Source organism: Mytilus edulis, chromosome 13 (genome assembly GCF_963676685.1).
Source record: "Mytilus edulis chromosome 13, xbMytEdul2.2, whole genome shotgun sequence".
NCBI classification, from domain to species: domain Eukaryota; kingdom Metazoa; phylum Mollusca; class Bivalvia; order Mytilida; family Mytilidae; genus Mytilus; species Mytilus edulis.
The window spans coordinates 27,970,880-27,994,345 of NC_092356.1; the positions used below are offsets into that span (position 1 = coordinate 27,970,880).

At 32.8% G+C, this 23,466-nt stretch overlaps 1 protein-coding gene across 2 annotated transcripts in view; it reads left to right on the forward strand.

Moving 5' to 3' along the window:
* The first annotated feature begins 354 nt into the window (after positions 1–354).
* Positions 355–23,466, forward strand: part of LOC139502197 (cysteine proteinase 1-like) — a 42,578-nt gene continuing 19,466 nt past the window's right edge. The window contains exons 1-11 of one of the 2 annotated variants that reach the window (XR_011658747.1): positions 355–463; positions 3,919–3,963; positions 4,972–5,085; positions 6,171–6,278; positions 6,543–6,628; positions 10,448–10,475; positions 10,886–10,990; positions 11,926–11,992; positions 15,944–16,165; positions 16,616–16,748; positions 17,973–18,500. Coding sequence is in view for 1 of the 2 variants with exons in the window: in XM_071291622.1 (XP_071147723.1) it covers positions 408–463; positions 3,919–3,963; positions 4,972–5,085; positions 6,171–6,278; positions 6,543–6,628; positions 10,448–10,475; positions 10,886–10,990; positions 11,926–11,992; positions 15,944–16,165; positions 16,616–16,748; positions 17,973–18,148 (1,140 nt within the window). In the remaining variant the exon portion in view is untranslated. Of the gene's footprint in view, positions 464–3,918; positions 3,964–4,971; positions 5,086–6,170; positions 6,279–6,542; positions 6,629–10,447; positions 10,476–10,885; positions 10,991–11,925; positions 11,993–15,943; positions 16,166–16,615; positions 16,749–17,972; positions 18,821–23,466 lie in introns of those variants that run through there. The other variant, XM_071291622.1, reaches the window with a different exon arrangement.

A 23,466-nucleotide genomic window follows, 5' to 3' on the forward strand; every position in this document is an offset into this window, starting at 1 on the left:
TGTCCCTCTGGGATCTTTCGCTCATCTTTTTTAACACCAGTACATGTATTAATTATACATTTTGAGTAAATCAGTACTAGATAGTAATAGCATAGTTAAAGTCATGGATGATATACTGGTTGTTGTTAATTGTGCGGAATATGATGTTTTATAATACACACATGTACAGAGGGATACACATTTACCATGATGGAGTTCGGTAATTCTATAATACTTTTTAAATTTCTTCTATGTTTTTAAAAAGTATGAATCCACTGGTAGCAAATCTTATTTGAATCGGTGGCACCATCTTATCATTACTATTCACCTACAAATAAATACATTTGTAAATCATTCATCATTTCCATGTTCTGTCACCTGAAGGCCTCCATATTTATGACATCTATTTTTATCGACATTGTTTTGAAATGGAGAGATCACATGAGATATTCATTCTGCTATGGCTTGTAAATATAACTGTCGGGTGAGATTTTCATCAAGTTTATCAATTAATATTCCTTTGTTATCACTTGTTTTCAATGTGCATGTTATATTTTCAAAATTCAGTCGTTATGGGTTAATATCTACATTGTTTTGATTTGTGAACTTTGTCAACAAAGAACTGGTGATATGTATGGCAGGCCATGAGTATCACGAATTAGGGATCTGTAAAAGATCAAAGCTGCAAAATAATTGGATTTATGAAGAAAAAATGTATTTGCATACAATGAACATAAGATCTATTTCATGATGTTCTTTAGTAACAAATTTTCAAATGATTATTATTATACACAATTTAATTCAGAAAAGAGAGTCAATTTTGGATGTTCAAGATAATTGATTATAAACCGGCGATGTATATATATTACTTTTTTGGTGATACATTTACGAGGGTCTGAAAGGGGTTTACAGAATAAAGAATAATAGGCCAACACTAAAGAATATGGGCCAAATAAACATAGAAAATAGATTAATAGAGTTTATAGAGAGTTGCGAGCAAAACATAAAGAAAAAGAAAAAAATAGTAAATGCAGATTTAAAGATCCCCTATCCTGACCCTTATGTATGATCGGTTATGGTTTACTTTATACATGTTTGTAGTTATTCGGAAATTTATATATTGATTCCAAGAGATGACTTGAGACTCATCAAAGAGAGGGACGAAAGATACCAGAGGGACATGCAGTCAAACTCACAAATCGAAAACAAACCGACAACGCCATGGCTAAAAATGAAAAAGACAAGCAGACAAACAATCATGACAATAGCACACATGTAATTTCTCCAGGTCACAGTGGCACTGATAGCAACTAAGTTTTGTCAATAACTTGGTTTATATAAGGTTAATTAGTGTGAATGTGTATTCATGTGGTTTTTTTTTTGTTTAATTGTACTTTAATCATTCTAATCATTTTCTGTGCTTTATTTTGTAATTCATTCAATTGTATAGCTCAAATTTCGGGCACCATGATTGGTTAATAAAAAATTATCTTATCTTATCTTATCATGGCACAACATAGAAAACTAAAGAATAAGCAACACGAACCCTACCAAAAACTAGGGTTGATCTCAGGTGCTCCGGAAGGGTAAGCAGATCATGCTCCACATGTGGCACCCGTCGTGTTGCTTATGTGATAACAAATCCGGTAAATAGTCTAATTTGGTAGGTCACATTCATGAAAGGGAAGGGGATCGTAGTTACGACGTAAGGAACATATTCGATATCATTTGTGAAACGGTTATTCCATAACGGCCAACCAACTCGTGATGGCGTCCGTAAAATTTACGAAGGGATGATTTCAACTTCACCATTTGGAACTGTTGGTTTAATAGCTTCCTTGTGAGCAACAACCCTCTATCAAGAAAATCATGATAGAAAATACAAGCACGGGAATATCGTATCAATTGGGAGATATATACCCCGTATGCAGGTGCTGCTGGAATGTTGCTACTTAGAAATGGAAAGTTCACAATTGGAAAGCTGGAATAAGAAAGATACCGCCAGGCTTAAATATTGTCATGTGTGATCATGGTGACACGCGTTTTGTCTACCTAAGACTTATCAGTGTAGATGGACTAAAAAGTTGGAAGTCTAATTAATGAAAGAGTTAAAGAGCATTACAAGCAAAACACGTCCGAAAAAGTGTGTCAAATACAGCTGCAATGTATGCATAGGGTAGACAAACCTGTGTGTGAATTAAAAGGAAGAAAAAAATCATCAACAGAATGTTTTAAAAAAAAAGATTATATCATGTTATGATTGACTCGTGGTAAGGGAGCTACAATGTACCATTTGATTTTTGGGGTGCTAGGATGAAATTTGAAAAAAAAAAAATCAGTACAGGAATTTTGCGTTAAAAAGACTAGCCCCCCCTAACCATGATAACAATCACATGGCAGCTCCCTAATACACATATGTACCACTGTACCATAAAAGTCTGACCTATACCAAACGTGTGTGTTTGTGTGTGTGTAAGGGCTCCAAACAATATTCCAATATGTGCGTAGTAAGACTACCAATTACGTTACGTCTGTCTGTCTGTCTGTCTGTCTGTCTGACTTTTCTTCGTGCTTGAAGATATTGATTTGATATTTGATATTTGGTATATTGTTTCATCATGACAAGTTACAAAGTTCGGGCTAATGAGTTTGTGCAGAGTTATTATAGTCCTTGGAAAGTTCACTCAAATTATCAGTTTTCCGCACTTTTTTCGTCATACTTGTTATAAAATATACTGCTCCTGCGATGTAACTAGGAATTAGTTTAGTCTAGTGTTCGGATACAATATAATCATATTAATGATATTTCATGTCAACAAAAAATGCTGACTATATTGGGATGGTGATACTGTCGGGTCATTCGGCAATCCTCGGTAGAATCCGCTACTCTCCTTGTTAGATGAGAGTACGGAATCGGCCGAGTTGAGACGAATGACTGTCGAGTACGAATTTTTCACCAGCAGTCAAAATCCTTATGCCATTCGGTGTCAGTATGATATATCAAAATTTGAGCTCAATTCAACGGTATTTCAGCTACAATATTTAGTTTCCTCTGCATACGATTAGGCACACAATGATGAGTACAATTAGACATCGACGCCGAACACGTCACACGATTTACAGTAAAAGCAACCAAGGTAGTGTAGAAACCCAGCTGCCAATCACAAGAACACCGTTTTAAACGGTTTCGTGTTTATATATGACAAACATGATTGACTTGTTCAGGTTTAGCATTGTTTTGATATCTAACCAAACACACTGATATAATAAGTGCTGGTAGTTATTTGTCTTTACGCTTACAGATATATGGTTATATGAGTTACTATCAGATTAATTCATTAACTGTGTTTTTATTAACACGTGAATACCACTAGTGTGGAACTAGTAGCTGCTTTGTACATGAGGCTCAATAAAGCGGTATATGATTAAACGTGACGGTTGGTTTTAGATGCCTTTTAAGTCAGAGTTATTATAGTTTTACCATTGAGAGAGAATTGTAACAATTTCGGCATCTTCAAATCTCGTACGAAATCGAACGCCGTAAAAAGTAAATTTCTCAAAAAATTAGTTAATTTTAAATACTTACCAATTAAAATATTAAAGTATTTTTGGTAACCACTTTCCTTGTCAAAGGATAGATTTAAATGTTCTCACGTTAAGAAGATAAATGAAATATACTGACAAAAAGTGACGGTAACTGGTCCTCGACCAGTAATATATATTGAAAACATGTGATCTGATGAACTTGAACTCATGAAGGAATGAAAAAAAAAACCAAATTGACATGAATTGCATCATTTATCTCGGTGTTGAAAGCAACATTGTTATAATTAAACGCATGAAATTGAAAATGAACTTCTTGAATATTTTTTTTATACATGTAGAAAAAGGAGACATTATTTTGTTTTCCCTTCAGTCACAATTTATATTTTTTTCCAGCTTTCTTTACACTGAAGACGCAGATTTAGCAAAACAATTATTTCAGTAAGTTGAATACATTAGTGACACTGGCGACGAAATTCCGCTGAAATGTATCATGGCTTTGCATTTCGCCGTTTTAGAATCTAAAGCATTATGGGTAATATTTTCAAAAGCGTACCCACCAAAACGTTATGATTGGTTTAAAACGTAATAAACAGTACAAATTCAATCTTGAATGACGTAACGTTATTTCCATTTTGGTGTACGAACAATGAGATTCCCCATAGTCCTCTAGATTCTTAAAATGCTAATTGCATAAACATGTTTGGCACGTAGGTGTCCAATACCATCAATGCCATTATAATACTCCATTGGTAACGTCAAACTTATTGTTTTGGAGTGGGGGCTTAGGAGCGAGTCTGTAGCTCAAACAGTTTACACAAATGTGTTCAAAGAATCAAATTCAAACAGTTTTTGTAATACATATACTCAAAGTAAAATAAGGAAATGTGTTGTGATTACCAATAAGACACTTTACAGTACCCTCAATGATGCGAATGAAGCCTTCTCTTTTCCTATGAGTTTATTTAGCTTAGCATCCTTGCACATGCACTCTTATAGAATCAGTTATTTACATTTACTTTGGATTTCAAACCCCAGTTTGTTAACTTTGTAAACATTATGGTTTGGATGGAGAGTTGCCTGAACTTGTCTGAACTTGTCTCATTGACACTCATACCACATCTTCTTACATATAATATATGGAGCTACATTAGCCGCATTTCTCTAAATCCGCTTCAATTTAATATAAGCGATTGTAGATAGATATAGGAAGATGTGGTGCGAGTGCCAATGAGACAACTCTCCATACATCCAAGTAACAATTTAAAAAATTAAATCATTATAGGTCAAGGTACGGCCTTCAACACAGAGTCTTGGCTTACACCAAACAGCAAGCTATAAAGGGCCCCAACAAATACAAGTTTAAAACCATTCAAACGGGAATATAAACTGCATATATATTTGATTCAAAATAATTTTTGAAGATAAATAATAATGATGATTTTTAAGGACATGGAAACTGGAGAACGGTAAAGAATATAATGGAGTCAACGAAGAGCAGAAGAGATTTGATGTATTTTATAATAACATAAAGACCATCAATAAATATAACAAAATGTACCAGTAAGTAATTTAACAATTAGCTTCTTGTTTGCCTTGAGATATCTGAAGACAAAGGCGCTGAACGATTTGTATTTGTTTCAATTACAACTCGCTTTGTCAAAACATCAGGGCATTTTACGATTTTTCCCATACCTTTGTTGCTTTTTGATGGTCCGCAACTCGAAAGGAGGGTAGTATACATACATTGTAATCTGACATTGTAACCTGACTTCACGGTTCAGCTAACAAGCAAGCTAACCAAAGATTCGACGTTTAACTACACACTCAATGAATTCTGCTGTAATGTATTCACCTATTCCCATAATATTAAAAAGTCTTTCAGTGCCACATATTTAAGGATTGCTGTTGAGACAATGTTGCAAATTCATACGGTGTCTTCAACCTATGCCAACATTTGAAAAATATATATTCAACCTATGCCTACAAACAAAATACAATAGGTGTTGTTATAACAATGAATTATTGATTTATTGATTACCTGTTAAATACAGTCAGTATTTTAAAGCATTGAATCTTACTACTTCTGAATAAAACAACACCAGTCAATTACAGTACTGATTATAAATTATGATGATATATGAAAAAAAAATAATTAAAAAAATATTACAATAAAACACAATTTTGGTAAAATACTTCCAACATTCTGTTATTCTAGACGTGCAATTCAAAAAAATATTTGAGTAAATGAATAAAAAATTAAAAAAATTAAAAAGAATTGGATTTGAGAAATTATTATTTAGGATTTTTTTTTATATACAAGATTTGCCCGTTTATTACTTGTTGCTGAGTAACCAAGCTAAACAGTGTATTTAGGATGTACTTAGGTGAGCTTTTTGAATTTTTGTCAGATATTCGTTCCCTTGCCTTTTCCCCTACGTTACAGGATAAAATATTTTACTCGATAACATCCATTTTCTTTTTATATAAGACTTCAGTATATAGCTCATGAAAATATATCCATCTTTTTAACTAAATTTAATGAATCGAATTCTGTAAAAGACTATTATATCGATTCTTTCGTAGAATATTGAAATAGCATATATTTTTATATTACTAAAATTAAGCTATTTGACCATTTTTTGTAGGCCAGAGACAACTTTTGCCTTGAATAAGTTTGCTGACATGTCTCCATCCGAATTTCACAGTAAAATCCTGATGTCCGACCGTAAACCTCCAACGTTTGAAAACGACAGGTACATTTTAACACGTAAAGATTATTAGGCAGATTTGTCTGATCTTAGATTTTAGGTGCACTAACTGATATTAACGAGAATAGTATAAAATGTAACTTTTCTGCATTTTTAATAATTAATTGAAATCTACGAAAAGACAATTGGTTCGAACTTTTTTCTTAAAGAATGGTAAGTAAACGCATTTCAGAAACATATTTAATTTAAAAATTATTTGATCTATAATTTAAACATCTAAAATTATAATAATTCAGCTTTATAATTTAGATATATCAAAGGTGAAAAGGGATTTTATCTGCCTGATTCATTTGACTGGGTTCCTAAGAATGTGGTGACATCCGTCAAGAACCAGGGTAAGAATATATTAATAAGCTATATCAGATGTTGCTATCCAAAAAATAATAAAGTAAAAAGTGAATGCGCTTTTTAACCACTACGACGAGTATAAAATGGATATCCCTCGTTTCCTTGCCTGAAAATAATGAATCAGTTGTTAAACTCGTCATATATATATATACGAGGATTTACATTTTGCTATGCACGCTTGGTCTACACAAAGACTACACAAGAATCATCAGTTGAACTCGAATAAAGTAACGATGTCACAGAACACTCATGTGTAAACCAGTACGCAGTCCAAGGTGTAATACATTTTGTACCACCATTGAGTATCCCTTATTAGTCTGTCACATTTGCACTTTTTGGAATAAAGAAATACTAGGCATGGGTACAATTTTACCCTGTGCAGTACTACATGTATGATTTTTATAGTTCGTTCTTATGTTGTACTGTTATACCACTGTCCCAGGTTAGGGGGGTTGGGATCCCGCTAACATGTTTAACCCCGCCACATTATTTATGTATATGCCTGTCCCAAGTCAGGAGCCTGTAATTCAGTGGTTGTCGTTTGTTTATGTGTTACATATTTGTTTTTTGGACCTTACTGGCGACCTGAACTTCATTACATTTCTCTGCCTACCGCGCTTGGTTTCGTATTTACTATTTTCTATACAAACTGGAATCTGCTTGTGTTATCATTAATTATGCATGAGAGGTCATTGTGTAGTAATCAGCCAGGAACCAGTTTACAAACAAACTGGTTTCTGCTTGTATTCCACTACACTCGGACAAAGTGTTGTAGTTTGACGGGAACCAGTTTAGAATTTGTAAACTACAAAACGTAATCGGTTATTGTTCATTCCGTTTTGGTGTTTCATACCGACTTTTATGGTTTGAATAAGCTTAAGACCCTTCAAACATTAATGTGATAGGTATATTAAAGACTGTTTTACAAAAGGATGGAACTGTTTTGCTTTCAAAGTCGTACTATAGTGATATCTGTTATGTACGGATTTCCACTCTCACCGGTTAATTTCTTTTTTTACACGTGCTTTTGAAACTTCCTGTTTAAACATCGCAAGTTTTAAAATTGTTTTTTGAGTGAATTTAACTTATTTTAACAATCATGAAGCGTTCCAGAATCATTTTCAAGCAGTTTCTTCTTCTCTATGATGATGGAAAATAGGTTTTTCTCAAGAAAATACCGCAAACGATCGCAGAGGAATTGAAACGTACAAGTCAAGTCGGCACCTGGTTAAATTGGCATCTAGTCAAATCGGCACCTATTTGACGTCAATTCGGCATCCAATAATATTTGTTATAATATTTTCTATTCAATTAATTAATAACTGTTACCAAGTACATAGTGAATATGTTATTGTGTATTTAGGTAAACAACGAAACCAAAGTGAAATTATGTTGTTGTGTATAAAGGTAAACAACGAAGCCCTTACCCAAGCTGTTGTTTTAACAATTAGACAATTATTAAAAAAAAAATGGAAAACTATGAGTCCCTTTCAATAAATCAAACTTTCATGCCAAATAATAAGCAAATTTAAGGTGTTTTTTTTCCAGTAAAGTTTAAAAAGCATTAAACAAACAATCCTGTAAAATGCTCAACTGGTTTAAATAATGCATAAAAATATCCAATATCTCATGTATTAGTCCAAATAATTATGACGTCTGGCAAGGCTATTTTATTTTTTTTCTGTGACGTCTTCCTACGAAGAACGTAGGAAGGCTTTCTTAGGAAGGCGTCCCAGAAAAAAATTAACATAGCCTTGCGGTCATAGAAAGGTGTCCCAGAATAAAATTAAAAAAGCCTTGCCAGACGTAATAATTATTTTGACTACTCATATATATATCATTAAAAATACACCAAAAATGTCATTTAGTTGAGAAAAATAAATATATACAAAATGTACAATGAACACCCAAAAATGTGAAAGTTAGTATTTAACTCTTTTTGCTTAAATACTGAAAAAAATTCTGGCAACCCCTTACTTATTTTTACTCTTTTTGCTTAAAATACTGTTAAAATATATATTTAACATGGGTGACGAATTGACTATATCAGGTGTCGATTTAACCAGGTGCTGATTTGTCCAGGTGCCAATTTAACCAGGTGCCGGTTTGACTAGAATTCTTTGACAAATGTTTGAAATTACCTGAGTTTCATTAGACTTTGATAACAGTAACAAAAAGATTATTTACTTAATAGTTTGTGGTATCAGGTCTGTTCGCGCCCAATACACTTTCGCACCTTGCAGGTTCGCACCTCGCACGTTCGCACCCAAGGTCCGTTCGCACTCTACTCATTCGCGCTCAATTTTAATTCAAATTCAAGTTGAATAATTGGAAAATCATGATTGTTGTTTTAAATTGCTTTGGTGTAAATACTGAATGTATTTATAGCTTGGTATGAGTAAAACATTGAAGATTTTAAAGGAAAAACACAAAAGATAATTGTTTTTAACAGCTTGGTCCCTTTGATCTGAAACAACGAAACAATAAAATATAGGAACCAAAATATAGCAATCCACTATTATAACCAAAACATGATAAAATCTATTCAACACACAGAAAAAAACATAGTCAGAATCTCACTTCATTTTGAAAGAAGTCAATGAAACAAAGTTATAGTAATACACTAACCAAAACATGATTAAGAGTTATTCAACACAAAATACCACTTTAATTAGAAAGGATTATTATTATTTTTAACAATACTCTATCCAAAACATGATTAAGATTTATTCAACACAAATAAAAATGCTGTCTCACTTTATTTTGAGACAATGACAACAATTATACTTATAAGAAAACACTTGCTTACAGAGTTATTAAACACAAAACCAATTAAGATTGGGTGCGAACATTCAGGGTGTGAAAGTGAAAGGGGGCGAACATGAGTGGGCGCGAACGGATCCGGATTCAGACTATGTACCAGTGAGAAATGTACAAGCCTTTCTACGGTATTTATTTGTACAATTCAGGTAGTCTTGACCTATTCATTTGTCTTTAAAAAACAGCCAGTTGTCACCTTCACTTCACACACACACATATATACGAATATCAATTATATGCTTACGAGACATGTTGCATTGTTAAACTAATTACGGTATGTGAAAATCAAGACTTGCATAAAAACTATCCCAATATATGAGACAGTGGCGTCATTTTTCTTCAGAGCTTTCAGCTCTTTGATTGTTCATTTTTTTTACATAAATAAGGCCGTTAGTTTTCTCGTTTGAATTGTTTTACATTGTCTTATCGGTGCCTATTATTGCTGACTATGCGGTATGGGCTTTGCTCATTGTTGAAGGCCGTACGGTGACCTATAGTTGTTAATCTCTGTGTCATTTTGGTCTTTTGTGGATAGTTGTCTCATTGGCAATCATACCACATCTTCTTTTTTATACATACAAAATATCACCAAATGTTCATTGCATATATGGAATTTAACTAATCAAATTTTCTCCCTTTTTTATCCTGTATACAAGCTTTAGTAACCATGCAACCTCAAGTATTCAAAATATTTTATAGAAACACCGAATAAAAAAAATAATGATGCTTTGCAACACCCAAGATATATGTTTATTACTATGAAATATTTTACTGCAATAAAATGTACTAGGATTAATTTCCTAAAACTGTCAAATTCGATTATTTTCGACCCTTTTTCGTATGCAACCGGATGTGACGTGCTATTATTTAGTGGTATTACACCTACTAATACAGTTTCAAAATTACAAACAAAAGGTTTCTCAATAACAAATTTCATACAGAAGAAAATTGTGAATAAAAAACTAAAATTTCGTGATGTATTTTAGGGGCAGCTGGATCTTGCTGGGCATTTAGGTACGTTTTTATGGTTACTATATGTTCCAAATTTACACAAATAACATAAACGGTACCAGTTTTACTGCACCAAATGAGATGGTCTCTTCAGTGATGCTCGAGTCAACATATTTGAAAACCCAAAGCTTAAAAAATTAAGAGCTTTTTATCAATGAAAAAGGAAAAAAATGATAAAGCCAAAGTCGGACAAAGAATCACAGCTTGTATAATGGAGACATATTCCTTAAATTAATTAATCAAATTCAATGACAGATTTTTTTTTTTGAATTTTGATAAATGAGAAGTGTACAAGATAAAAGAGGTATACTATTATATGCATTTGCAAAGTTCGGCTCATATAAAGAACAGTGTATAAACTAAACACAACTATCAGTATTTATTGTATTTATTTGCTTTAACTTTAATTTTAGCACGATTGAAAACATAGAGGGACAGTGGGCTTTGTCAGGACAGCCGCTAGTAAATTTATCAGTTGAGCAAGTTGTTGATTGTGATGGATTTGAAGATGTTACCAGGTAAATTAAGATTTTTTTTATACAATTCATTGGTTTGTTTTATTAGTAAAAAATGCAACTGTAGTATACCACTGTTCAATGAACATAATTCTATAAAGCAAAACAAATCCTGGTACATTATAACAAACTAAAACCGACCGAAGCATATCAATTTTGGGAGGAAAACAATGCAACAACAGAACATACATAGAAACAGATTACAGATAACAACTGACATATTCCTGACATGGTTTTAGTCATTTTAAGAACAATATTTGGGGTTAAACCTGGTTTTATGACTAGCCAAGTAATCGGAATGTATAGTTGTATTACAATCTTAAATAACAGTACAGGTATTTCTTGATAAAATCATATAGGTTGATAGATTTTTTTTCCACAATTTTTCATAGATAATATATGTTTGTGAAATGTAATATTTGTAGACTCATCAAGTTGGGCGTAAATAACACTTGAGTTGGGTTCTATTGGTTTATTATAGTAATCTCAAATAAACACCCTGTAACATATAAAACACACAATAAGACACAATACATACGAGGAAGAGGAAAATGTAGTATACCGCTGTTGAAAAGTCATAAATCGATTGAGAGAAAAAAAATTCAGGTTACATACTAAAACAGAGGAGAACATATCAACTGTAAGAGTAAAACAATGAAATAACAGAAACACTGTACTACTACAAAATCAAACACAAACAGACATAGTAACTGACTATTTGATAACAACTAAAATATTCCTGACTTGGTACAGGACATTTTAAGAAAAAAAATGGAGGGTTGATCTGTTTTGCATAATATAATGTTATGAAACTGTCACAGCTACTAAGACTGTAATAATAATTTTACTATGAGTGATTTATAAGAAAACGTCAACAACATTCCTATACCGAAATGATAATCGTATCCTTATAAATTATTTAATTCGTTGCGTTGTAGAAAGAATGCTGATTGTGGAGTGTTTGGTGGATGGCCTTACCTTGCTTACCAATATGTTATGAAAACAGTATGTATTTTGTATAATTTCAAACCATTATCAATAGAATTACTCCATACTTGTTCATTACATGACAGAGATTTAGGTCATGTGATTTCTAATCTTTTTTTAGTCTTGTACACGAGTGAGTATGCTCAACAAGATAAAGTGTGTATTCTTGTTTTTATTTCAAGAAAGCACCAACTACATTTGTCTTTGTTCATCAAGTAAATCATGTGTTAGTATCGCTACCATAATCTTTTAATTTACAAACAATTAGTATTGCAACTGAGAGTCAGTCTTTTCTATGTTGCACTTTTTTTTTAAAAGCACGAGCAACACGAAGGGTGCCACACGTGTATCACGATCTGCTTACCCTTCCGAAGTACCTGAGATCATCCCAGTTTTTGGTTTGGTTCTTGTTGATTAGTCTTTAATTTTCCATGTTGAGTTTTGTGTACTATTGTCTGTCTTTTTCTCTTTTAGCCCTGGCGTTGTCAGTTTGTTTTCAACTTTTTGAGTTTGAATGTCCCTCTGGTATCTTTATATCTATATAATATCACAATGACAGGCATTTGTCTATGTGCATTATGTTGTTACACTGAAAAAAAACAACCTTAACAATAGCAAAAAAAAATGTTTAAAGGGACGTAAACTGACAAAACATGACTATGCTGCTTTAAAAATATTGCAAAGTGACTTTTTGCATTTCAAATTGCAAGATGTGTAATTAAAAGATACCACTTTGTTTGCTCTTCATTTAGAGTTGAGATGTACACAAAAACGTTTGTACTATATATGTAAACTAGAACACACCCGCGAAATCGCGGGCATTCAGAGCGTAGTTTAAAGTATGTAAAGTGTTGTTGGAAGAATTTTGTAAAATACAGAATGACTGGAGAATTTCAGCAAAAGTATCATAAGTCATAGGTTATTGGGGAAAGGAAAATGTTTTTTTACCCTCCACCTTTATTTCCACAGTTCATAATTTTTGGTTTTCTATCAATTTCAATATGAACATACATTTAGTATATTATGAACATTTATTTAAGTAAGGAGCCTGTAATTCAGTGGTTGTCGTTTGTTTATGTGTTACATATTTGTTTTTCGTTCATTTTTTGTACATAAATAAGGCCGCTAGTTTTCTCGTTTGCATTGTTTTACATTGTCATTTCGGGCCTTTTGAAGCTGAGTATGCGGTAGGGCTTTGCTCTTTGTTGAAGGCCGTACGGTGACATATAGTTGTTAATATCTGTGTCATTTTGGTCTCTTGTGGAGAGTTGTCTTAACATGGCAATCATACCACATCTTTTTTTATGCAATTAATGAATTTTGTAAAAGATTTAATGACTGGAGAATTTCAGAAAAAGTATCAATAGTTCACATGAATAATTTTAGCGCTTATCTGTATATTATGAACATTCATTACTATATAAATAAAGCGTATTTACTTTCAATTCTAAGTTTACTAATCGATCCATGGTGATCATTGATATAGTATACAGACCCTCTCTATTTAATAAACTCTGTGACCGCCGTGGATAGTAAACTTGAAAATGATAGCAGATAAAATTCTGAAAATACACTTTATTCGTAGTATATGTATGTTCAAAGTATACAGAAAAACGCAAACCGGAAGTCTAATCTGACTTAAAATTTCGTACAATGACGGGACAATATCCGGATGCCTTTTTTCTCGTTTTTCTCCTAAAATAACTCAATCTGAATAATCATATGAATTGATGACAAAAGCGACTATGCACTGTACCTATAGGACACAGAGGCGTGTTGATTAATTTATTCTGGAAAGAAGAGAAGCGACACCAAAAATGAGGTCTTCTCGTTTAATAGTATAGATTGTAAAATTAAGCATTTAAAAACAACAGGACAGTTTAGATTTATTTCAAATCACATCACTATCTTTATGCATGAATTCAAATTAACACCTGCTAGTTCATATGTCAAATGTAATGTTTACCTAAATTATAAAACCCAATAAATTTACCAATAAGGCTGTCTTTCTATGGATGAAGTGTCAACTTTTTACAAAGAACAATTGTTTATGAAAAACATGTATGATCAATAAAGCACTGCAAGTGTAGAATTATTCATGAACTATTTTGTAATACAGCTATTAATAAAGCTATTGTTTTGTTGGCACAACATATAACCAGTATTAGTAATATGGCAAATATTGGAAGTCTTAAACGATTTGCATTTGTTTTTTGTAGGGAGGTATAGAGTCGTGACGTGACTTTGTGTACTGTAGTGGTGATACAGACACGAAACACCAAGAAAACAGTTGTTTGCCATGTCCCCCACCAGGCTTTAATAGATTTGTATTTGTTTTTTGTAGGGAGGTTTAGAGTCGTCACGTGACTATGGGTACTGTAGTGGTGATACAGACACAAAACACCAAGAAAACAATTGTTTACCATGTCCCCCACCAGGCTTAATTATATTTGTATTTGTTTTTTGTAGGGAGGTTTAGAGTCGTCACGTGACTATGGGTACTGTAGTGGTGATACAGACACAAAACACCAAGAAAACAATTGTTTGCCATGTCCCCCACCAGGCTTTAATATATTTGTATTTGTTTTTTGTAGGGAGGTTTAGAGTCGTCACGTGACTATAGATACTGTAGTGGTGATACAGACACAAAACACCAAGAAAACAATTGTTTGCCATGTCCCCCACCAGGCTTTAATAGATTTGTATTTGTTTTTTGTAGGGAGGTATATAATCGTCACGTGACTATGGATACTGTAGTGGTGATACAGACACAAAACACCAAGAAAACAATTGTTTGCCATGTCCCCCACCAGGCTTTAATAGATTTGTATTTGTTTTTTATAGGGAGGTTTAGAGTCGTCACGTGACTATAGATACTGTAATGGTGATACAGACACAAAACACCAAGAAAACAATTGTTTGCCATGTCCCCCACCAGGCTTTAATAGATTTGTATTTGTTTTTTGTAGGGAAGTTTAGAGTCGTCAAGTGACTATGGATACTGTAGTGGTGATACAGACACAAAACACTAAGAAAACAATTGTTTGCCATGTCCCCCACCAGGCTTTAATATATTTGTATTTGTTTTTTGTAGGGAGGTATATAATCGTCACGTGACTATGCATACTGTAGTGGTGATACAGGCACAAAACACCAAGAAAACAATTGTTTGCCATGTCCCCCACCAGGCTTTAATATATTTGTATTTGTTTTTTGTAGGGAGGTATATAATCGTCACGTGACTATGGATACTGTAGTGGTGATACAGACACAAAACACCAAGAAAACAATTGTTTGCCATGTACCCCACCAGGCTTTAATATATTTGTATTTGTTTTTTGTAGGGAGGTATATAATCGTCACGTGACTATGCATACTGTAGTGGTGATACAGACACAAAACATCAAGAAAACAATTGTTTGCCATGTCCCCAACCAGGCTTTAATATATTTGTATTTGTTTTTTGTAGGGAGGTATATAATCGTCACGTGACTATGGATACTGTAGTGGTGATACAGACACAAAACACCAAGAAAACAATTGTTTGCCATGTCCCCCACCAGGCTTTAATATATTTGTATTTGTTTTTTGTAGGGAGGTATATAATCGTCACGTGACTATGGATACTGTAGTGGTGATACAGGCACAAAACACCAAGATAACAATTGTTTGCCATGTCCCCCACCAGGCTTTAATATATTTGTATTTGTATTTTGTAGGGAGGTTTAGAGTCGTCACGTGACTATAGATACTGTAGTGGTGATACAGACACAAAACACCAAGAAAACAATTGTTTGCCATGTCCCCCACCAGGCTTTAATAGATTTGTATTTGTTTTTTGTAGGGAGGTTTAGAGTCGTCACGTGACTATGGATACTGTAGTGGTGATACAGACACAAAACACCAAGAAAACAATTGTTTGCCATGTCCCCCACCACGCTTTAATATATTTGTATTTCTTTTTTGTAGGGAGGGTTAGAGTCGTCACGTGACTATGGATACTGTAGTGGTGATACAGACACAAAACACCAAGAAAACAATTGTTTGCCATGTCCACCACCAGGCTTTAATAGTACACTGTGTGGTCCAGCCGTTCCTTATTGTAACATGTCTCAAAGCTGCGTGGCAAAACTTGATAAAACAAAATTTGTAAAGGGTTTGAAAATAGCGGATTGGAAAGCCATTGATAAGGTATTCTATTTGAAATTAAACATTCACAATGTAATAAATAAACTCATCATTGATAACAGGATTGAAATTTTGAATTTGTGCCAGACGTGATTTTGGCCTACAAAAGACTCATCAGAGAAATAAGTATTCTAACAAAAAGCAAGTATCATATTAAATTAAAGAAATTTATGTTGTGAACTTTGTACCATTTGCATAATAGTATTTTTAAACACTTATTTCATTATAATTTTCATTGATTGAATTAATTTTTAGGCTTTGTAAAAAAAACCTGTATGTTTCCATCTATCAACATGATCAACACAATTGAAATTTAATAAATAAATAAAGTAGTATACTGCTGTTTTAATTTCATAAATCGTTTGAGAAAAACTAAATCCGGGTTACAAACCAAAGCTGAGGGAAACACATCAAAAGGTACATTAAAAATTTACCTTGTTTTACATTTTTCAGAATGAGACAATAATTGCTGAGCAGTTAATGAAAATTGGACCACTATCCATTGCAATGAATGCTGATTGGTTAATGTTTTATCGTAGTGGAATATCTTCACCTTACTTCTGCAATCCAAAGAGTATTAATCATGGTAAGCTAGATTATTGTTTAAATGATGAACAGAAAAAGTTTTCTGAAATAAACGATTTACAGGTTAGTTTGGTCCACTGCTTTCAGAAATATATATTTTAAAAAAGTAGATTTTTGTTCCTGCAGATGTATTTGCTGCATGATCTTAGTTATTGTCATTAACAAATTATTAAATTGAGAAGGGAAATGAGGAATGTGTCAAAGAGACAACAACCTGACCAAAGAACATATAACAGCTGATAGTCTGTTTTCAATTTGATGCTAACTTAATTTTGTCAATGTAACGGAACTATGAACAACTGAGAATAACTACTTTTGGAGGTTTGGCTTGCTATGAAATCAGGTGTAACCCAAAATAATTCTGTACCAAGTCAGAACTATGACTGTTGTATTTCATTGTTTGATGTTGTCAGATTTGTTTTGTATTTATCTTGGAATTTGATATTTTTGCAACTTTTTCTTAATTCTTAAGCTGACAAAGAAGTAAGGCATATTTGCCCAGTATGTGTTTCACTCACATTGTCAAAATCGTTGACATGTATAATCCTACTAGAAGTAGAATTTAAGAGAGTCTATATCAAAAACTTTTTTTATATAAATTAACACATTTTCTTAACAATAGTAATTTAGTGATTCATGTTGCTAATCAAGTTATTTAAATGCAAATTTAGTACTTCATGTTTTATTTTATAAATTTTGGACCGAAATACAACTAACAGATTGAGTTAATTTGTAGCCGAAAGACCATATAATAAAACTATATCTCAAATAAAATATTACTTATATATATTGGTCTCCTTCATATATTAATATTGGTTTAACACTACTAAACATGTACCAAAATCTATTTTATTGCTGTTTCAGACTTACTTCAGTCGTTTACGATTTGGTGATCTCTTAAGTAATAACCCTATTTATTTAAATAACCACGAGGAACCATGAAAGAACGCAAAAAAACTGGTTTACTATAAATTTCAGTAAATATTAAAACACATTTTGGAAATGGCCCTGGGTTGAAATAACACTTGGAAAACACAATTTGTTTAAACACTCTGTATAAATCATTTGAAAGTAACAAATTGAAAGTGTCGGAGAGTGTCTATACTAATTTTAATTTTAAAACAAGAGTAGAATTTTAACAAAATATTACACACCTTAACCATTATTGCTTTTTCGATCTTATATAATAGATATTAACACACATTATTGTTACTTTTACTTTCAGCTGTGTTGTTAGTTGGTTTTGGCAAAGAAAAGACGCTATTTGGAGAAGAGCTTTATTGGAAAGTAAAAAATTCTTGGGGACCATCATGGGGCGAAAAAGGATATTTCAGGATTAAACGAAATGCTGGCACGTGTGGGATAAACACCCAGGTCACTACTGCATTGCTGGTGAAGTGATATGGACAGAGATATCGTTTTTTTTTCTTTGATTTGGAATTATGATAGATAGGTCTGCCATTTGTAATTGATATAAGGGGCCATCACTTGTATTTTTACAATCATTTTGCTGAATTATAAAGGGTTAAGAGTAATCAATTGATTTTCAGACCGGAAAAACGGTAAATTATCCTTGTTAACTAATTTTAAGAGGAGAATTAGGGATATAAAAAATAGGGTTTGAGAATGACTAATGTGGTGAAAGGTCAGATGTGTAACATGTGTAAATATGTTTGTTAACCATTCTTAAAGTTGTGTCTACTTAGTTACATTTTTTGTGCCTTTTATTTTCTTTGTCTAGTGCATATGTTTAGTAAATTAACTTACGGGAGGGGTAGGTTAAATATCATTAACGCTAATAAATTGCAGCTTCTGGATGAATTTTTCACATAGATTATTTAGCAGAAATAGTAAAGTAGCCCTTTATGTATCGATTCGACCTTTTTAAACTGACGAAAAGGGTTTACAATTACAACAATGTCTAAACAATTAGTTGCGATATTAAATGGACGTTAAAATATTTCACATGAATTTAGATTCAAAGCAAGAATGACTTTTGGTTGACAGACTGATGATTTGTATTTGGTTCACTGACAAATGGTTTATATATATATATATATTATATATACGTCTGAGTCAGTGACAACTCTACAACAGATGTATCCATCGGATCGCCATCAATGATGGTGATACATGGCTGTGTACATAATGTATATACAACTCGTCTAAACATCAACCCAACAATGTTAGATCTGTAAATTTGCTTTCGCAAATTTTTGGTTCTTCCCTCGCCGGGATTCGAACCCATGCTACTGTGATATCGTGACACAAAATCGCCTGCACTGCAGCCGTCCCGCTAGACCACAAGAGGCCAGGTGGTCGTGTGGTCTAGCGGGACGGCTGCAGTGCAGGCGATTTGGTGTCACGATATCACATATATATATATACAAGAGTATCTGGGGTCTCGGTGTCCAAGTAAAATAAGTGGTTTCTACTACTGCAATCACTAGCCAGGCAACACTGAGGTTGTGAGTTCGAAACCGGCTCGTGCGTGTGCACTCGACTCGAATCTTAATTGACTAGAATAGTCAATTCGCCTATCGACAGATCAGTGGGTTCATTCCGGTCACTCCGGCTTCTTCCACAATAAAAACTGGCCGCAACGAACAAGCCCAAAAAGTAGCGCTTAAAAGTGGCGTTTAAACACCAAAAATCAATTAATCAATCTATCAGTTTCTTTTTTTAAATGCCTGTAGTACTACCTTTACCCTTCATAAAATTTAATGTGAATGAAGCTACTGGGTAATTCATTTTCATTTAATGAAAACAACCGATGTTTCTACAAAAGTAGATACATGGAATGAGAATGGAATTTAATATCGCAATCTGATTTATCAATTAAACTCATAAACGTGATATACCAGAAATACCTTTTATGTATGCAAACGCGCATTTTTGTGTTCAAAAGACCGATCAGATACATTCAAATAAAATAAGTTTACAAAAAAAAAGCACAAAAAAGTACGAGTTTGAAAAACATCCAGGACCAATAAAGTCGAAAGGTTTTACCAAATGAGGTAAGCTGTAAGGTGTCTGTTCCTGGGTAAAAATTATTCATTCTTAGTATTTCTAACAATTTAAAGATTGTACACAGTTAATTTTTAAATCTGATACCACAATATATCAATGATAAGTATGTCAACAAAAACTAAACAAAAGTAATCATGGTTTGAAATATCAGTAACAGTCATAATTTTGATTACCGTTTCTCATCAATTTCTTAAGTAATATGAAAACTAATTAGTAGATATGAATTTTGTAGAAAGAAATTTAAATTTTCAATGCCTTCAATATACATATTCGTCGTAATGAGTTGCTTTTTTGCTAGAAATTATAACAATTGTGTAGGTTTTGATTATTGTCAAGGCTATAATTAACTTTGAAAAGATAAAAGAAGTGACAAATTAAAAATTATGTTTACAGTTTTCTATCTGAATGTTAATTCCATTGTATGTAACATATTTGTTTTGTTTGATCTTTTATGTAACTATTTCTACGTATGTGTGTGTGTGTGTTCCTTTTTCGTAATAAAATATCTGGATCATATTGATAGATGTTTTTTGTTTTTATAAAAATCAAAGAAATAAAAGAAAGGATTGAAAATATAATATAAAAATGTGAAGCAAATTCAGCACCATACATCTTTTTTTCGCATTGGCTTAAGGTAAAAAGGGGGGGGGGTTGAGATCTCACGAAACATATTTAACCAACTGCATTTTTGCATCTGTTCAAAGTGAGAAACCTCTAGCTTGTGTAAGTCTTGTGTGTTTATAATTTAAGTTCAGTTATATGTTTCGGAGTTAAGTATAGCGTCCGTGTCACTAAATGTTCATTATTATATCTGTGCCAGCTGAAGCCCGCCTCCTGATGAGGATTTTTTTTCGATGCATTGTACAAAAAATGTAGACCAATTTGTGGCCTTGGGCTGTTTTCTGCGCTTTTGTCGGCTTGGTATCTCTTTGACACATTACACTTTTGCATTCTCAATTCTATTTTTCCATGTGAACGTAGTCTCTAAGGAAAACAAATGTCCAATAGGCAGTGCAATCAATAGTAGAGTAATTATTATGTCCAGAGAAGTCTTTCATCCAGCAGTCTTTGCAGGTGGAATTTTATTCTCAAAAGGCTTCCACCGTTCAGTAGTCAGTGATATTGTGGTGGACTTAAATTGTCCAAATCACTGATGAAGTATTCATTGATGTGCCGATAGTTACTAAACCTCAACCGACCAGTAGTTAATGATTCGTTGGTTGATTTCAAATTTTCAAAATTCTATTTGCATCATCTTGCCAGTATTCTGTGTACAGACTTAGTCCCAAGTGACCTCATCCGTCCAGCAGTCGGTACTTTGTAGTTGACTTCATGGTGACCAATGACTTCTCCCAATATCTCGTCAGTGATTTCCTCATGTATCAAATATTTGCAGATGTATCATCCGTCCTGTAGTTATAACATCGCCAATAGTTTGTTCTCGCCTGGCGGAATTTAAATATCTAGAAACATTAAAGGTAAGTAGAAAAAGCTTTGCAGATCGACTAAATACAATGTATCTCCATGGAAACCGTTCCTCCAGAAGTCCGTGATTTATTTGTAGACCAAGTAATATGGATTCATTATTATTCGATAGATACGAATTTCCGAGGTTTTCGGTGAAACATGTGAACCACGAATTGAAATGTTCAACGAATTAACAAAATTTCTATTAGGTTGTGTGCAGACTTTGGCAAAACCACGAAATCACACATCCATGAAAAGGCAGGTTTTCCGGAATCCACGAAAATAGATTACACGTGCACGGTGTATTGGAACATGATAGATGTCCAACAGTTTGCAATAGACTGCATGCTCAAGCCTTTAGAAACTGGTTTCGTTTAGCAGAAAGTGCATTTGCACTTGCACTCATGGTTTCATTGAAATAATTAAGAAAAAAAATCAGAATTCAACTATCATACGTTACATTTGAATTTTTTAACCGCTTGTTATGATAATTTATTTTTAAATTTCTAAGCCATTACCTGAATTTTTAACACTGTTTCCCTCTAAATCTAATCTTTATATTTTGACTGACGAATTTTCTCTTTATTTATTTGGTAGTATGCTGTCCATTGTTCTCTTGTTTTTAAAACCTGTAACTTTCCAAGAATACGGTCATGACCGTTATAACTACAAAATGATCAATAGTTCAACTTGAAATAAAACATGAATTTGTATCTGACTTTTTTAAATGATGCGAATGAACCGGTTTCTCCACACCGAGTATATCATCCTGAACCACCCACCACATCACCTTCATATTTTCTAACATCTATTTAAAACTACCTTGATTTTTTGAACATTACATTCACTCTGTGGTTAAAAATTTTAAAATTTCAATTACTTTCTTAAACTATCCTGGATTTGTACCAAACTTGGACAGAAGTTTGTTTATGATCATAAAATAGTAACCAGAAGTAAATTTTGTTAAAAAAAATCCATTTTATCCGTAATATATCTGTAAATGAACTTAATTTTCCTGCCAGGAAACAATACATTCACTCTGAGGTTTTAAAATTTTTGTTAAACCTGCGATTGACAGCAAAAGTAGGCGGACACTGGATTCCTCGGAATCCTTACAAATTTTTCAAAAATATAATATCTACATCGGAAAACAATAAACTGAAAGCTTTAAAATTTCATATTGAATAACCGAAATCACATTACTTTATATACATGATATATGCAATACAGTTTAATGTATCATTGTACGATTGCATATCAAATTATCAATTATTTAAGGGCTTTAATAATCACACTGTCTCGAATGAAATAAATATCTGAGTCAGACATAGTCCAAAATGAATCGGATAAAAGCAATTATATGTCACCGTTCTTTTTTGAATTTTTATATACAAAATTCGTAATTAGCTATATATATATAGTATATATACATGTAAGATGACCGTTGAGACAACTATTCACAAATCACCAGATTTCATAGGTCGTGGAAGTAGACAATTATAGGTCATCATACCGCCACAATGAAAAAAACCTATACCATATGCATAATTTCTATACATATATAGTCGTCTAAAAATGTTCCCGACAAGAACATGTGACCAATTGAAACAAACAATTTATAAACTACCGGGCGGGCCTATAGTTTATAATTAAATTTACGAAAAAATAATCAGACTTAAACCAACGTAAATAAAACTAAGAAGCTTTGGACAAGCACTTAAAGTATTCGTCAGGTTAGCATACCATTTTCACTTTGTATTCATATTTACATGTGCTGGTATAAATAGATTGATTCGAGAATGTTGTTATTGAAATCTTGTATAAAATATATAGGTCATTTTATTTTCTGAAAATATATTAATAATACCCAGTTATACGAGTCAAGAGAATGTTTAGGTGAGTTTTGTTTTGTGATATATAGTTTATTGTTTGAATAAAATAAATTATACTTCAACACTGCATGACATGATGCATTTCATATCAAATTAATGCATATGTAATGCATATTAAATTTCAAATTTCAAAACAAGTTGCTTGTTTTAAAAAAAAAAGCAGTGCGTAGGCCTTAATAACGCTGCTTTATGAAGAAAACCAGGAGAGAGCTTGTGATTGCTCTTCAGTATTACCTTGTTATCAGTCAAATTTCAGTAATTCTGGATTTTAGAACAAAACAGAAAGATGAATCCTTTGTATTCTTAAAATTCAATCAAAATGTATTGCAT